Source organism: Panthera pardus, unplaced genomic scaffold (genome assembly GCF_024362965.1).
Source record: "Panthera pardus isolate Hobbes unplaced genomic scaffold, ASM2436296v1 HiC_scaffold_10, whole genome shotgun sequence".
Taxonomy (NCBI): domain Eukaryota; kingdom Metazoa; phylum Chordata; class Mammalia; order Carnivora; family Felidae; genus Panthera; species Panthera pardus.
Genome location: NW_026526655.1, coordinates 30,522,480 through 30,540,887, shown reverse-complemented (window position 1 = coordinate 30,540,887; position 18,408 = coordinate 30,522,480). Strand labels below are relative to the sequence as shown.

Sequence of the window (18,408 nt, the reverse complement as noted above, 5' to 3'; positions counted from 1 at the left end):
ATGGCTGTGTGGTGGTGATCATCTCAGATGGTTTGTTGGCTTCTTCTGTGCTTAACAGGCCATGGTGGAGGATCGGATGACAAGGATGCCTGTCCCTTCTATAAGTGGGAGGGAGGAGCTCTTAGTCTGCAGACCTGATTGGTCCTTCCACCTGGCCCTTAAATATCCCCTGGCCTTTTCACGTACCTAGCACAGTTCTTAGTACATAGCGACTACTCAGTGAATGTTGGAACCAAAGAAACCAAACGGACTGACGGGCCCCATTTTTTTTTTTTTTTTTTTGGCATGTATCTGGACTTTTGAGAATATTCTATAGTTTCTCTAGGACAAAGACATCATAAAAAGCCAAAAATGACAATCCTAAAAACACTGCAGAAAATGCAAGAGTTGAATGAAATATTTTTACTAACCTCTTTAAAATATCCTGTACAAATAGGATAAGAGGGAAAGAACTGTGTTTTCTACTTCTTTTTAAATTCTCCATCATGCAGGGAACATGACTTTTCAGAGTAAGAGTGCCCCTCACATATTGGCTGGATGGAGACAGTAGGTATAAAGTGTGTGTTTATCCTTGTATGAGGTACAACCATGGTTCCATAGCTAAAATGGCTTTCCCAGGCCCTGTGGGGGTCAGTAGTACTTCTAGAGCTCTTCATAAGCCCAGAGTTCTTTTAAACATGCTCTTCAATGTGGGAGTGGACGTTCACAGCCTTGAGGAATCTGGCACTTATGGCTAAGAAAACAAAGGAAATAGAGCAGCCTATGCCTTGTGAATGTCCACATGTTCCCCATGTTTCAGCACATTTTCATTGTGAGCAAGCTTGCAGAGGCAGAGATCAAAGACACGTCCAGGGGAGCACTGGCCAGGTGTGAAATTCCAGGTGACAAAATGGAAGGAAAAGAAGAGTTTGAAGGGAAAGGAAAGGAAATGTAGCTTATTTCCTTTTATTCTCTGTATTTTTCCTGTTTCCTCTCCAGGAAGTTTGCGTAGACTTAACGATAACCCCAAGCAGTCAACGTTTGGGATTTAGCCTCATTCATTTCCATATGATGACAACCACCACCATGTCAAAGGCCAGTCATTTATTTTTGCAGATATCACCCCTGGCAGTCCCTAGGATTAGCAATATATTCCTGATCATTGTAATACAGAAAACCTACTTTCCCTTCTGCTTCTCGCAGTGCTGCAAACAGGGGACACATACGAACAGGGGATATAAAAAATAAATCAGGCTGGGTTTTTTTGCTACATACACATGTCGGTAACAATAAGAATAAAGAGTAAGAATGAAGTACATCAAGTTACAAACTTTTTCCAACCAGCAGAGCTCTCTCAAGGGCAGGTTCGTTCTTCAGTGTGAGTGTGGCCAACAATCTAGAGGATCTCTTAATGTCTTCACTGCATAGTGATGCCTTTTGTAGGGACACTGTCTAGAATTGCTCTAAGGAAACCATTATCAGAGAAGATAGTAAGCACTGTGTCATTTGTCCCCCTCCCCCCCCCCCCAACCCCTCTTTAGGGCTAATTTCCCAATGAAAGCTAAGTATGTTTACTAAGCATTTCTGAGAAATTTGTTCACATTACGAGAATATAAATTACAGGAACTCAGTACATTAGCAATAGGGAAAGTTTAATGGGTTTGGGAAAGGTATAAATTTAGGGAAAATGTAAATTGCAATGATAGGAGAGTCTTCACTGAAAGGCAAGTCTCTTGAAATGGTAGTATTTAGTAGCAGTGGGAAGGTACTAAAGAATCTTGCCACTTTGACATTGTAGAAAATGTCCCTTATAAGTAGGAATTGAAAATGACCACCAGGATTTTAGAATATGAAATATTCAATGTCAAATAGATAAAAGCCATCTGATATGGGAAATTTGGTTGGTTCTGGGCCATGTACGATATGGAAGTCTTTCCTCTGGTCGTCCCACCTGGGCAAAGAACCAGTTAACCTCTCAGGGACCTCCAGGATTAGAATGTTCTAAGACCACACATAAGTCTCATAGGCTTCCCAAACTTCATGGCCTTCACCTGCTCTAATGAGCATTAGTATGACCTTTGCCTCATGATATTTGGCAAGCCTAGACACAAATTCACATATGATATTCAGGCACAATATCCACAAGGAATAGCCTAATTTGATTCTGCGAACTGTGAAGGATTCAGTGTGGTGTGTGTGTGCACCCAAAGAGAATAATGTGAAGAAAAGCCTACCTAAAAGATTCAATTAACAGCATTAAAGAATTTGCATGTCAGTATTGCAGAATATACAATTCATTATACATAAATGTATTTATTCATTTCAAGAGAAATGATCAATTATTTCATCAACCTAGCTCCCTTACCACATCAGGTCTGGTTTAGGCTGACAAGAAAAATGGACAGGACAAAAGAAGGTCATCTAGAAAATGTTACAGATGCGCAGGCAGGGATGAGAAAACCGTGAAAAATATTAATGCAGTTAAAACCACTTTGTTGAAAAGATGAAATATTGATCACAAGGACTGTATGTAACTCTGTATTGGCTGGTGAGAAAAATAATAGTAATAATAACAGCAATAATAAGCTGTAATTGGTCTTGGCCAGGTACACTTGCAGCTTTGAAACCGCATTCAGAAGGAAAAGCTGAAGAAACTGGGTCTGGTCACTGGAACAAAGGATAATTGTAGTGACCTAATTGCAGCTTCTATTATAAGAGCAGGAGTGATAGCAGGACAAATTATCTCCACTGTCAAAAAAGAAAGCTGTACAGCAGGTAGTTTATAATCTCTTTTAATGGTACTACTTCTTTTACCCCATAGCTCTCCCCTGAAAAACCTTTTCTGACCTCAACTACTGTCACCACTATAGGTAGCAAACCTCCTCTTCTGCTGTCTATTCATCTCTGTCTCTGTTGTTTGGGTTCACACGGTAGGAACAAAGAGCATGTCAGTGCCTACATCTTCCCGGAACTGGGCAAGCCAGTCAGAACTCTACTGTTGATGCATTCTGCACGAGACAAATCCATCAGGAAATAATATGCAAGAGTAACAATAGTTAATAAAGCTTTTGAGGGTACAGTACAAAGTATGAAAGACTGATCAATAATGTGGAATCATGAACAGAAAATGACAGCTTGCCAAAAATATATGCAACTTACATCACAGATAAAGTGCTAATATCACTACTACGCAAAGGTCTTCGAAAAATCGAGGGGAAAATTGACAATCTGATGGGAAAATCAGCAAGAGATACGGACAGCTCACAGAAGAGGAAATGAAAATGGCCCTTAAACATATGAAAAGATACTCAGCATCACATAATAAGAGACAGGCTAATTAAAACTATCGCTTCTCACCTACGCTTATCAAATATCCCGGAGTCCAGCAGCACATTCTGTTGGTGACATGGTAGAGGAAGACACCCTCCTACGTTGCAAGTGGCAATGCAGAGAGATCAAGCATGGAAGGAGATTTGTCATCATCTGGAAGTATTATATGTGAGTTTCTCCGTGGGCCGGCAATCCTGCTTCTGTGAATTCATCCTAAAGTGGCAATAGCAAAAATATGGACTTGACTTTTGCATGAGATTTGTCATTATGGCATTATTTCTAACAGTGGAAGATTGAAAAGAGCCAAATATTCAAAAACATGGGACCCATTAGAGAAACAGAAGTATGTCCACACAGTAGATTATTATGAAACTTCTTTGTTGTTGTTGTTTTTTAATGAGAAAGATCTCTGTTCACTAATAATGGAGATGTCTTCTGAATTGCTATGGGAAAAGCAAAATGTAGAGGAAAATGTATCCTACTTCTTGTGCGAAAAAGAAGGAACAATGATATATAACCATGTTTGCTTTCATTTGAAAAATTAAGTACAGTTACGTTGCTTAGTATAGAGAGGACTCTTGAAAGCCACGTAATTGTATGTTGTATATAGTTGAATTTAGAAACGTAAATGTTTTATGTATTTAACAAATGAAATTAAATCAAAAGAAAAAAAAGGCAATGCCTAAAAACTAAAAACAAACCAGAACAACCTAACTATGAAACAAATTGGCTGCATAATGACTCAGAAAAAAAAGAAAGGAATGATAGAATACAGCATTTTTATTCTACATAATCAGTGGGATATGTTCTAACAAGAAATGGTGAACATCTTGAACTTCATTCAATGGTATTTTAGTAATACTGGCATTATTTTAAGACTGTATGTGCTTTAAATTAGGGATATGATAACACAAATAATTTTGTCAGTAGTATTAAGAATCAAGATTTTTCATTTATAGGAAATAAACAAATATAAACTTTTTAAAAGTTAAGTAAGGATTCCGTAATGTTAAATTTCAATTGGAAAGAGCAGTATGAACTTGAATTTTTTTTTAAAAGACATATCTCCTAGCTCTGTCCATGGAAAAAGCACAGAAGCAGTATTCCATTGTAGATATAAAACCACATCTTCTTTATCCATTCATCAGTCAATGGGCATTTGGGCTCTTTCCATAATTTGGCTATTGTTGATAGTGCTGCTATATTTGGGGGGCATGTGCCCTACTATGCTTAGTGAAATAAGTCAGGCAGAGAAAGACAAATATTATATGATTTCATTCATATGTGGAAGTTAAGAAACACAACAGATGAACATAGCTATGGGAAGGGAAGGAAAGATAAAATAAAACAGAGAGGGAGGCAAACCATAAGAAACTCTTAAATACAGAGAACAAACTGAGAGAACAAACTGAGAACAAACTTCCCTCTTGCTGGAGGGAAGATAGGTGGGAAGATGGTCTAAATGGGTGATGGGCATTGAGGGCACTTGTTGGAATGAGCCCTGGGTGTTATATGTAAGTGATGAATCACTGGGCTCTACTCCTGAAACTGATACTACACTGTATGTTAAGTAACTTGAATTTTTAAAAATAAATTAAAACAAATTTACTGGTATATAAAAAAGGGAGGGAAGGAAGGAAGGAAGGAAGGAAGGAAGGAAGGAAGGAAGGAAGGAAGGAAGGAAGGGAAGGAAGGAAGGAAGGAAGGAAGGAAGGGAGGAAGGAAGGAAGGAAGGAAGGAAGGAAGGAAGGAAAGAAAGGCACAGAAGCCGTGAACTTCCTAGAGCCCAGGTTGTGTTCTCTGGATATCACATCCCACTAGAAAGAATGAGTTCCTGGGGGAAATGGCTGCTTCCAAGGTAGGAATACAAGATACTCAACATGAAGCTGGGACAACTTATTTGTCAGAAAGCAAAGAAGCTATCACAGACAATTCGGTCCAGCCAAAAGGACAAAGGAGCCAACATAAAGCAGTTTCCATTTACTAAATATGGGGTAATGTGTGCAAGAAAAAAGAGTAAGGAATGCAATTGATTGAAAACCCTAAATACGTATTGTCTTTGAATGTGAGTTCATAATGAGACTCACAGCCTTTCATTTCCCCCAAAAAGATGTCTAACAAACCATTGGTCACCGTTGGAATTGCTAGGGTACTAACCGCTTCCTCTGAAAACTTAGCAATTAAAAAGAATTAAGCATTAATTCTGCCTCCCCTATACTCTGTAATTCAGGGTAATCAAACTTCATTGTAAGTTCACATTAACAGGCTCCAGGTAGACACATCTTTTGGGGGACCAACATTCAACTGACCACAGTACCCTTTCCCACCAAAAGTTGAACCTGAAACTCAGTGTTCAGCTACATTGCCCAATACAACAGCTGCTAGTCACGTGTAATATTTATATTTAAATTACTTAAAATTAAAACGTTAAAGCTTAGGGGTGCCTGGGTGGCTCAGTTGGTTAAGCATCTGACTCAGTTTCGGCTCAGGTCATGATCTTGCAGTTTGTGAGCTCAAGCCCCACATCAGGCTCTGTGCTGACATCATGGAACTACCTTCAGATTTTCTCTCTCCCTCTCTCTCTGCCCCTCCCTCCCCATCAAAAATAAATCAATAAACACTTAAAAAAATAAAAATTAAAAAAACTTTGTACCTTAGTCACGCTAGCCACTTTTCAAGTGCTCAGTAGTCACACATGCTACTGTATTAAACAGCACATACATAGAACGTTTCCACCATCACCAAAAAGATCACCAGGCATTGCTGATCTGGAAGTACTTTTCATAAACAGGAAATGTGGGGAGTGGAGGAATAAGTTTAATCACGACACAAAGAAGCAAACAAATCTAGCATGCGGGACCACCTACAGGACAATCTGCCTGGTGTCTGCAACAATTCAGTGGCATGGAACAATTAAAAAGGAAAAAGAGTATAGTTCTTTACAGGAAATGAGACTTAAGAGACGTAAGCAGATGTAATGTGTGGATAGTTTTTGGAGCCTGGTCCAAATAAATCCACTGAGAAAGAGACATTTTTTAGGCACTCGGGGAAATTCGTTTATGAACTAGGTTTTTAGATGACATTAAGGAATATTGTTAATTTTCAAGTGGATAATGGCATCGTTGTTATAAAATGTTAATGATTTTTTGTGATATGTTTTCTGAAGTATACAGAGAATAAGTGACTGGGATTTGCCTTCAAAATACTTAGCTAAAAACAAATTTTTAAAGAAAAATTAGATAAAAATATGGGAACATCTTTAATTATAGAACAAAGAACGGGATAATAGGTATATGGAGGTTCATTGTACTATACTGTGTACTTTGGGGTAGCTGAAAACTTTCACTATATACATTTTTTAAATGTGATCATGTTTAGGGGCACCTGGGTGGCTCAGTCGGTTGAGCATCTGACTTTGGCTCAGGTCATGATCTCGCAGTCTGTGAGTTCGAGCCCCGTGTCGGGCTCTGTGCTGACCGCTCAGAGCCTGGAGCCTGCTTTGGGTTCTGTATCTCCCTCTCTCTCTCTGTTCCTCCCCCACGCACACTCTGTCTCTCTTTCTCAAAAATAAACAAACATGAAAAAAACTGTAATGTGATCATGTTTAGATTGTTTGTACCTAATGTAAATGAAAGAAACATTCATACTGAAGTCAAGCACCTAGGTGGAATTCAAAACTCTATTTCCTGCCACTTACCAAATATACAGTCTCTGACAAAACACCTAACCTTTCTGAACGTCAGTTTCCTCATCTCTAAAATTGAGACTTGTGTGCCTTGTGAGAAGTGAGTTCTATAATCATGGGAAAATTCATCATAAATACTATTGATATATGTTCTTCCTGCTGGATAGATGAAATATGAGCGAGGATAGGCTCTTCTTTGCTAACCTCCCTGATTTGGAGTGTTTGAAGGACAATCTTGTTTATACGATTTTTTTAAAAATTCAGTTTTATTTTTAGCTCATAGATCCAACCAGTTCTTACCATCTCCACTGCTACACCTTCATCCAAGCCACCATCTCTCATCTGGGTTATTCTGATAACCCCCAACTGGTCTTCATGGCTTTTTTCTCACCCCACACCCCCACGACCTTCCCAGCTATAGCAGTCAAAGAGATTTCTTTTAACATGTAGTCAGATCATATGGCTTCTTTGCTTGAAAAGTGCCGTTGGCTTCCTACCTCACTGAGAGTGAAGGCCAAAAGCTTTAGCATGGACGTCAAGGCCCTACATGATCTAGGCTCTAATTTCCTCCCTGGCCCTCTGACTCTTCACTCTCTTACATTGACCTCCTTGCCTGCCTCAGGGCCTTTGTATTTGCTGTCCCCTCTGACTGAGATATACTTCCCCAATTATTTGTGAACATTTTACCCTCCTCTTCAAGGCTTTAACTTAATATTTCCACATATTACCCTACCACATATTTAAATGTGTAACCTTGCCACTCTATCCCCCAACATTCCTAGCACCTTTCCCTATTTTATTTTCCTCTATAGCACTTATTGCCATCTGACATTATTTTTTATTTTACCTGGTTAATTTGTTGCCTGTTTCTGCCTCCCCTGACTAGAGTATAAATTCTATAAAGGCAAGGATTTCTATGCAGTGCTCAATCTCAGCATCAAGAACAAAACCTAAAACATGTACGTGCTCGATAAACATTTATTGAATGATGAATGCAGAAACCTGTAATAGACTCAAAACAAGTTGTCTGGTCTTTGGAGAATGTGTTTATGGATCAATAAGAATGATACGTACTTATCAAAATCAATAGCTGGCTTATAAATTGGTACTTTAGAAGTGTTCAAATTGCTTGAAAAGAGGATGTGTTTCCTTACGCAGTTAAAATATTTTCCCAGCAATCACTGTCTTAATTGTCTTAATTTGTTATGATAACAATTATTTTTAGGTAATGTCTTTAAAAGAGAAAGAATTATATATAAGTAAACTTAGAATTGACCAGTTCTAATTTGTTAGGTTCCATCACGTTTATTTTAGTTATTTATTTATTTATTTTAATGTTTATTTTTGAGAGAGAGAAAGAGGGGGGCGGGGGGGGGGGCGGGGCACAGAGAGAGAGACCCACAGAATCTGAAGCAGGCTCCAGGCTCTGATCCATCAGCACAGAGCCTGACGTGGGTCCCGAACCCACGGACTGTGAGATCATGACCTGAGCGGAAGTTGGCCGCTTAACCGGCTGAGCCACCCAGGCACCCCGCATCACATTTATTTTAAAAGGTATAAATAGCGTCATTGGCATTTTTTGCTTTAATTTTGTTTTCTGTTTTAAGTTTTTTTTAATTGGGCTATAATTTGCATACAGTGAAATATATAAGTCTCATATAAACAAAAGAATGTATTCCTTTTTTTTCAAGTTTATTTATTTTGAGAGAAAGAGAGAGTGTGAGCAGGGTAAGGGCAGAAAGATAGGGAGAGAGAGAACCCCAAGCAGGCTCTGCATGGACAGCACAGGGATTGATCTCACAAACTGTGAGATCACGATGTGAGATCATGACCTGAGCCGAAATCAAGAGTCAGATAGATGCTCAGTCGACCGAGCCACCCAGGTGCCCCAACAGAAGAATGTATTCTATTTTGATGAATGTATTTCAAGATACAGAATATTTCTCTCACCCAAGAATGCTTCCCATTCCCATGCCTTTCCCTGTTCAGTGCATCCCCCACTTCAGGAATCAACTGATCTCATTTCTATCACCATAGGATTGCTTTGCCTAAGCTAGAATTTCTTACAATTGAAATTAGGTAGTAAGTTTATGTGTGTGTATATTCAGCTTCTTTCACTGAGCATGATAATTTTGAGATTCATCCCTGTTGTTATTTCAGTAGCTTATTTTTGTTGTTGTTGCTATTGCTGATTTACACTCTGTCATATGAACACATCATTGTTTGGTTATCCATTCTCCTGCTAATGGACATCTGAGTTATTTCCATTTCTTGCCATGATGATTAAGGCTGCTACCACACACTCTTTAAGGATTTCTGTGGACCTCTGTTATGGTTTCTCTTGTGTATCTGAGAGGTGAATTGTTAGGTCACAGCTTTGGTGCATGTCTAGTTTTATAAGGGGCTCCCAGATCTTTTTCCAAAAGGATTCTGTTATTTTCCAACAGCTGTGTACAAAAGTTCTGGATGCTCCTCATCTTTTCCAACATTTGGTGTTGTCATTCTTCTTCATTTTGATAAGGGTATCTCATTGTGGCTTTAATTTGCCTTTCTCTAATGACTTCTAACATCCAGTGTATCTTTATTTGCTTAGTAGGCATTTCTAGATCTTCCTTTGTAAAGTATCTGTTTATATCTTTTGCCCAGTTCTAATTGGGTCATTTTTCCTTTTGTTACTAAGTTGCAAGTACTTTTAGTATTTTTTATATAAATCCTTGGTTAGATATGTGTGTCACAAATGTCTTCTCTCATTTGCCAATCATTTTCCTCATGCTTTTTAATGAGAAGTTTTTAATTTTGGTGAAGTTCAACTTAACCAATTTTTTCTTCTATGACCCATGCTTTCTGTGTCCTTTCCAAGAACTATTTGCCTACCCCAAGGTTGTGAGGATATTCTCCTTTATTTGGTTCTAGTAGCTTTATTGTTGTAGCCCTTATGTTCAGGCTTATCTTCCATCTTGGATTGTTTTTTGTTATACTATAATGCAGGCACCAGAGTTCTTGTTTCCCTTAGAGATTTTCCAACACCACTTGTTGAGAGATTCTCCCTTCTAAATCAAATTGTTTTGTTACGTTTGTTATAAATCACTTCACCAAATACGTGTGGGTATATTACTGGACTCTGCCTTCTATCCCATTTGTCTATTTGTCTAACCATTGCCCCGATTACTGAAGCTTTATAGTAAGTTCTAAAGATAGTAGTGTAAATCTTCAAACTTATTCTTATTTTTCAAAATTATTTTGGCTGTTCTTTGCCCTTAACTTTCCAAATCAATTTTAAAATCACATTGTTAATTTTTGGAAAGTAAGCCTGATAGGGGTTTGATTGGAAAGATGTTAATCTCTTCATTTGGATGAATTGACATTTTGCAATATTGACTTTTCTGCTCTATGAACAAGGTGGAACTTTCCATTTATTTAGATCTTCTTTAATTTGTCTCACAAGTATTTTATTGTCTTCAGCGCAGAGAACTTGCACATCTTTTGTTAAATTTCTTCTTAAGTTTGTAATGTTCTTTAATCCTACTTTAAATGGTATTGTTTTCTTGATTTTATTGAGTACCTCTTCACTACTAGTACGTACAAATACAATTGACTTTTCTATGTGCAACTTGTATCCTACGACATTAACGATAAAAACTATAATTCAAGAAAACTTTGCTGATGGAAGCAGTACACTTATAAGTATATATTGAAAGCATTATCCACCCAGAATGACTTTTCTAGTAAGATCATTGGACTTCAAAGAAAAGAATTTGACAAGATAAGCAAAAAGAGTAAGTAATTTATAAGAGAAATAAAATTAGATTATCATCCAACTTTTCCAATAGCAGCATTTTGTCATAAGAAAATGATGTCACATATTTAAATACTCAAGTGGAAAGGTAGATAATTTTATATACAGCAAATGTGGCTGTGAAGTATAAAAGACATACTGTTATCAACTGAAGAAACACTGTTCTATGAGTTCTTCCTGAGGAATCCAGTAGATAACTACATATTCATTGACATATCATTCACGACTTTTGGTCTTTATTAAATATGTATTTATTTTAATATATTAATTAGTTATTTGTAGAGCTAAGATTAAATGAAAGCTGAACTAATGACAGTATGTAGCTGCTATATGCCTTAACAATGTAAATGTGATACAACTACAAAAATGTAGGGATGACAGAAAGAACATATGGAAAAGAGAAGTTTAACTCTTTTTATAATCATTTTGTTAGTGGCAGTATTTGGTATTGCTATTCTGAAGCTGTTATATATGTAATACAGAGTAGAGCAAGTTGTAATCATGGGATATTTAGTTCTAGTATTCCCTGTGTCTTGAGGAGCAAGATTCTTAATGTGGAAGAAAGGAGATACATATGTAATGTAGAAATATGGCTGTAGTTGTGAAGAGAGACCCTATGGAGACCTTATCCCGCAAAGGTCAATTTCTTGACCTCAGTTGATAGTTGCAATCATGTTTGCTTTAGAGCAGCTCTTAGATCCATAGATTTGTTTTGCATGACTTTCTGTATCATTGTTTCCTTTTATAATGAAAGATTAGACAAACAAATGAAAAAAGGCATAATAGGACTTTCCTCATCAAAACTTTAAATATTAAACTCATGTTACATCAACCTTAAAGAAATTTGCCAATACTGCCTACTAAATGTGTTCCTTTTGTGGGAGAAGTATGGGTGGATGACTCAAACCAGTCTGTTGCACATCAGACTTGCCCCCCAGCATGAAATAAATCATGCACTTCCATGCCCTTTTACTTGGGTCCTTCCTTCTCACTGGAGAACCTCATACCATTTCTATATCTCTCCTGTCCTCCTGGAACAAGGTGGACAGGTTCCTGCGAAATCCAGTTCACATGGGGGGCCCTGGGTGGCTCAGTGATTAGGTGTCTAACTCCTGGAATCAGCTCAGGTCATGATCCCATGGTTTGTAGGTTTGGGCCCTGCTTCTGGCTCAACGCTGATAGCACAGAGCCTTCTTGGAAGTCTCTCTGTCTCCCTCTGTCTCTACCCCTCCCCCGCTTGCTCCTTTTCTCTCTCTGTCTCTCAAAAAAATAAATAAACTTAAATAAAAATCCAGTCCATGTGGCACCACCTTCATGATTTTCCCTCAGAACCCCGAGGCTGAATTGACTCTGACCTCTGAACATGCAGTATCTTTGTTTTCCCGCTGAATTGTAGTTACTTGCATATATCTCCCTGACAGTGAGTTGAGGACTGAGAATTTTTCTTTTATTTTTTTATTTCTACTATATGATCTTCTATCAGTAAGTATGAGTGATAAATCAGTTATTCAGCCAAAATTAACAGAAAGAGAACTCACAGGACCCTCAAGGAGCTTATAGTCTAGTTCTGGAAGCAAAATGTCTAGAAATGAAACAAAACTCCTTTCATTTTATTTTTTTATTTTGATTTTTTTTTTACAAAATAATATGTAACAATTACAGATTAATAGAGAATTTACTGGATATATGAGTTGAAGAGGGGAATTGTGGAGCTCAATATGGAGCTGTAAATGAGTTTAAATGAATTTTAAATGAATAGAGTTTTTATTCTAGAAAAAATCTAGTCAAAGATTTGATTAATGGAGAATGGGTACTCTAGGCAAAAGCAGTTGATTTGAAAGGGACCAAACAAATGTTCAATGAACAGTAATTTGAAAAAAATTGTCATAACTGAGTTGATAATGGAATCATGAAAAATCAGGTTTGCAAGACAAAGGATGCCTGCTATTGCCTGTTTAAATTTTTTTTTTTAAGTTTTGATTCACTATGACAGTCAGTATGTAGTTGTAAGGGAATTTTTTATATTCTTTAAATATTTTAAATTATCCTAAAAACATATGGTATAAAAATTCAGATAGTGTGCCTCCAATTACATTTTCCAGAGCAATCACTGTTAGGAAATTCTTTTGTATCCTTCCAGACATTTTCTATGTATATGCAAGAATATGTAATATATCATACAAATATCTATATCTATCTTGGCCCATATGTATATCTTATTTCCTTTTAGTATGGGAATAGTATGCTCATATTTTTTAGCTGCATCATATGTCTTTCCTAGTCCCCTGTTACTGCACATTTAGGCGACTCTTCATTTTTCACTATTTTGATAGCATGTACTATGTTTTTCTTTTTTATCAGATCTGGGATTCCTTAGTTACAATAAAGACATTTATTCCATTTTCATTTATTGTCATAAAAGATAAATCTAGTCATCTGATTTTATATTACTCTTTTTTACAGCTTCTCCTGTTTTCTAGGTTCTGTATGGTCGGAGTTTTGTTTTGTGCATCCCTCTTCTGATAATTTGTTGTTTGAGTAGCTTTTTCTTGTAGTAATATTTAGTATATACCACATCCTCTATTTCCTGATTTATCAACTTTCAGCAGTAACTACTGATCCCTACTCTAAAAAGTGAGGGAATGAATACACTGTCTCCTAACATCCTTATTGATTTCTGACTTTCATTAATGATTATCATGTTTATATTGCCAGCGTTTATCATATTTGTGTTTTTCCATAATTATGCTGCTACAAATGTTTACCCTTAATGTGAGGTTAAGGTCCTGCTCACCATCACACCTGTCATTCCACAGCTTTATTGAGTTGACTTCCTCGTTTTGATTCAATTTTTGGTTGACTGATTATAATTATTAAGTAGTTTTTCACAACAGGTCAACAAGCTATAGTCCCTTGAGTTTTGAAATGTTTGAGAATGTTTTTCATTGGGCTTTATTTATGTTTGAGGCTAGCCTCGGTATGCCTGATTTTTTAGAAGACTTGATTCTTCTCCTTCTGGAAATAATACTTATGCATACTACATGCGTTAATAACCCCTAATATTTTCTCTTTTATCGTATTTAATTTTTCAAAAGCTTGTTATGACCCATTAAATTAATTTCATATTATATAGTGTTTAAATAATACTTTTAAATATAGTGTTAGCGGACATGGAGGGCATAGAGATCTAAGGTCACTGGTAGGTAGCTTCAATTCCATATGTTCTTCCAAAATATCTTCTTGCCACATCCTCTGGGTGCATGCCCGGGGGGCTTGTTTTCCATGGTCTTCCATTTTGGGAGAGCAGATCAATTTGAAAGAGATCAGCTTCCTTAGTGAAGCCTCTTAGATTATCGGTTTTATTTTGATGAGTTTGTGTTTGTTTATCTCTGCTCTGCTAATTCTGCCTTTCAGCTACAAAATAGGTTGGAGCTTCTTTTCTCTTCTCTCCTTTTACTCCTTGAAGGTTCTTCAGTGTAGGACAAAATATATGTCCCAGAGGAAATATCAATCTTCTAGCTCCACCTCTCCTCCAAGCTTAAGTCGGCACCTCGCGAAGATTTACCCCTCAATTCCAGGATCTTACACTGGCCTTCAAACTATATTTTTTCTGAATGAAAGTTTGTTGTCTGTAGTCGTCTGGACTCTGGATCTTACTTTCAGTGAAATGTGTACCCTGCTAGAGACAGAGGCATGTATCAGCTCTTGATGTACTCCCTCTTTTGGGGTGAGTCCAAATTTCATTGCATGGTGTAAGATTATGGTCATTTTCTAATTCTACTGTAGATGAAATTTCCTTCCCAATTTCTCAATTTGCTTGTTCATTTAGAGTTTGAGGGAGGGAAATAAAGTAACCATACTCTTACTCCATCATTTACTATAATCTATTGTTAGAGATCCTTGATCTGACAGAGATATGATGTAAATGGTCTTTAGGGAAGCTTATCCAGCAGTCTTATAAGGCAGAGATTAAAGCATTATAAGATAATACACCAAAAAAATGTTAGAATAATCTAGGCTAGCACAGTCCAATAAAACATTCTGCAATGATGGAATTAGTCTATATCTATCTACAGTGTCTGGTATAGTAGTCATGAGCCACATGTGGCTATAGAGCACTTGGAATGTGGTTTATGAAACAGAAAGTGAATTTTAAATTTCAGTTCATTGTAGTTAATTCTAATTTAAATGTTTATAGCATCATGTGGTAGTGGCCACCATATTGGACAGTACACAGGTAGGCAATATAAAGCCTGAATACTAGAGTTTGGTGAAAGAAATGGAAACAAAAGAGGGTATCCAAGAGTTATAATGGAAACAAGAAACAACAATGCTTTTGCAAGGAAAGAGAGAGAAGAAATTTAAATAATTCAAAGGCACTGTGCTGGGGAGAATGGGAAAGCCGATGGTACCATCCAATAAAAAGGACATATGATCAAGAGCTATTTTGAAAAATAGATATTTTAACAGGTTGAGGTCCCAGTGATATGAGGACCTCTAAGTGGAAATGATAATAAACAATTAGAATTCTCACACCGAATTAGGGCAGAGAGAGGTCAGAACTACCAAAAACAAACCAAACCAAACAAAACAAAACAAAAATCCATTTCCTTGACATTTCTCTCTGGACAGTCTCTTCTGCCTCCATACACCCCTTTTCAGATTGCCTTGTCCTCCCTCACATGGAGAGACCCTGACATATGGCATAATAATGACGGTTCAGAGAAATTGCTATTTCACCTACTGAGTGATTAATATGAAATTAGTTACTGAAACAGTGTTGCAGAGAGGATCATGGAGAAATTTAGTTTTGTTTCAGAAAGAAAAAATACAAGATAAAATACTGCTTTGCATACACAGAGTACTTTTCATCTGAGAATCTTTCCATACCCAGAGTCTAATTAATGAGAAAACCTCTAAGAAAGGGAAGCGATGAGATAAGGGGCACAGATACCGGTGTTCTATTTCTGTGACTTTTAAAAATCACGCTTGCTGTTTTCTTCTTTCATTAATGCACAAGTGGAGCTTTATGCAGCCTCCATGAGATGTTCATCTTTCTACTGAATGATTCCTCATGAAATCTCATGAAAGCATCGCACTTAGGAGGCATGGTAACCACACAGAACCCCACCCCCTGACTTTATTGATGTCCTGCGCTCTCTTTGCCATGGAAATTCATCCCTATCATCATAGTGCAGCGAATGTTCTCTGATAATCCCGTCTGCACTGTCCCTGAGAGGACAGTTTTGTTGCAGAATAGAGCGAGTTATCTTCTTTATAAAAAATTATTCAAAACAAACATCCATGAACCTAGGACTAACCTGCATTGAAAGGGGACTGGCAGGCCTTCTTAACAGGTACCCTACCGTGTAATCTCCCTTTCATCTTCATTCAGAATCCCTTGGAGATTCAAGCTCCTCTTTACAAAAATATAAATTCTTCTAATTACTTATGTGTAGGGCACATGATCTGACCTAGTCAAAAGAGATATGCAGCAATGTATCCTGACATTTATTTTCATCTGTTGTGACTTGGGGATGGATGCTGGATTTTTGTCCTCTACCTTCTTCTTCTTTATGTTGTTGTTTTTTTTCCTTGCCTTCTCTCCACTGGGTAGGGGGAAGGAGGGAAACCATTCTGCCAAAAGAGAAAATGCCTTGAAAGATAAAGGTAATAAACAAAGCTAGCTGCCACGTGCAAACATAGGTGTCTTTGCTTGAAGAGAAGATACCGAGAGAGTTCAGTTTTGTTTTGTTTTTAATTCATCCAAGCTTTCTATAAATGTACCCAGGCATGTACAGATCTTTCACTTCTAGCCCGCGGCCCTCTCATATTCTCAGAGCCCAGGCTTGTCCCCATCATTTCTTGAGTTCTTGCTTTTGCTGCCTGAGCCAGCATCGCCTGGCTTCTCCCGTCCTGTATGCATGCAGTGCACTGGGTTTGCCCAGTGATGTAAGGTTCCGTTCGTTCCTCGTTAGCACGGTGCACCTCCTGACACCATCAGATCACCATTGTCCAATAAGATGCCACAGTGACCTTTGCGTTTTAACACGCAACTGAGAATTCAGGAGAGCTGATCTAACACTTTCCAGATTAAATGTCACATTCTTAAAATTCAGATGGATTTGGAATCCACCTAGGTTTATTTTTTGCTTCCATTGCCAGCAGTCTACACAGCACACTGATTAGTAGTAGCATTTTGTAATATCACTTAAGGCTTGAGCGCTGTGGAATTCTGCCAGTAATGTTTAATTCACTTATATGTGCCAATTCATCTCTGTCAGGAGCCTATTAATTTCTTCACGATTTTACTCTGTCCCTAGCCCCTACATAATGAGGCACAATGATCCCCATTTGTGTAACCAAAAAACTTAGAATCTCTCATAAATTACCTCTGATCCCACTGCTTTTAGTGACCAGAAAGCCTCTGTATTTCTTTTTCATATTTAAATCAATTTTGCTAAGCTCTTTTCCTTAAAGGAATACACTAGAATTCTAGGGTACCAAATGGTGAAATCACAGCCCAAGTATACGATTCTGATGGGCTCTTTAACATGCATCCCTCTCCCAAGGAAGACTTCCATAATATCACACCACAGATGTACTGTTCCCCCAGGCACATCCCATTTGTAGGAAGGGAATTTTCATGAAAATCAGCCTCTGACTCTGCTATCAGCCCAGTCATCAGTGGGCAAGATGTCAAAATACCTATAGCATTGCTGTAGAAGTAAAGACCCACAACAAATAAAAGTCAGAGATAAAAAATTAACCCCATGGATATTCTGTTGGCATTTCTACATGGTGTGAATTTGGGTTAACAGGAGAGTAACAGCTAAGTGACTGATTAGGAGGAATCAACATAGATTCAGGAGAGTCTATCATATTACAACATGAAATTCACATATGTCTCTGCTACGTGTTCTACTTTTTTTTCAGGATTGGAGCAAAACACCAGGAGCTAAGGGAAAAGCAGGCAAGAGGTCTTATTGATTATGCTACTGGTGGAATTGGATCACTGCATGATATGGACGATGATGAAATGGACCCCAATTACGCCAGAGTGAACCACTTCCGGGAACCATGTGCATCAGCAAATGTCTACAGGTCACCATCTCCACCTCGGGCTGGACCATTGGGTTACCCACGGGATGGCCGTCCACTGTCTCCAGAGAGAGACCACTTAGAGGGTCTCTATGCCAAAGTCAACAAACCATTCCATCCACCGATGCCAGTTGACAGGTAATATAACTTACTAGAAGACAAATACAGTTTTAATTCAGTAAGTTTCAAATCACCTCTACTGCTGAAGCAGATAAAAATGTCTTTTAATCTATTAAAACTGAAATGGCATAGGACTCTTGATAAGAGCTATGCTTTGACCTGCCCGTAAGGTATCAGCCATCAAAAATAAAACCAAATAGCCAGTTATAAGGCGGCATGAATGGATAGCAGTCATTGAGTTCATGGTGCAACAGAGAGCAGTTTTTGAATGAATATTGTGACAGAGGACTAATGATGAAAACTTGGAGGGATACTTACCTGTCTCCTAAAAGTCCTACTGTGAAAGACTTATTCAGGAAGATGGCCTGACCCTGGGAGGTGAGGAATCAGAGAAGAG

The 18,408-nt window shown here is 37.8% G+C and overlaps 1 protein-coding gene across 4 annotated transcripts in view; it reads left to right on the top strand.

Moving 5' to 3' along the window:
- PARD3B (par-3 family cell polarity regulator beta) overlaps window positions 1-18,408 on the top strand; it is a 1,011,329-nt gene that overhangs the window by 833,236 nt on the left and 159,685 nt on the right. For all 4 annotated transcript variants that reach the window (XM_019446282.2, XM_019446285.2, XM_019446284.2 and 1 more), the window contains one exon: window positions 17,727-18,029. In XM_019446282.2, coding sequence (XP_019301827.2) covers window positions 17,727-18,029 — 303 coding nt within the window. The remainder of the gene's footprint in view (window positions 1-17,726; window positions 18,030-18,408) is intronic.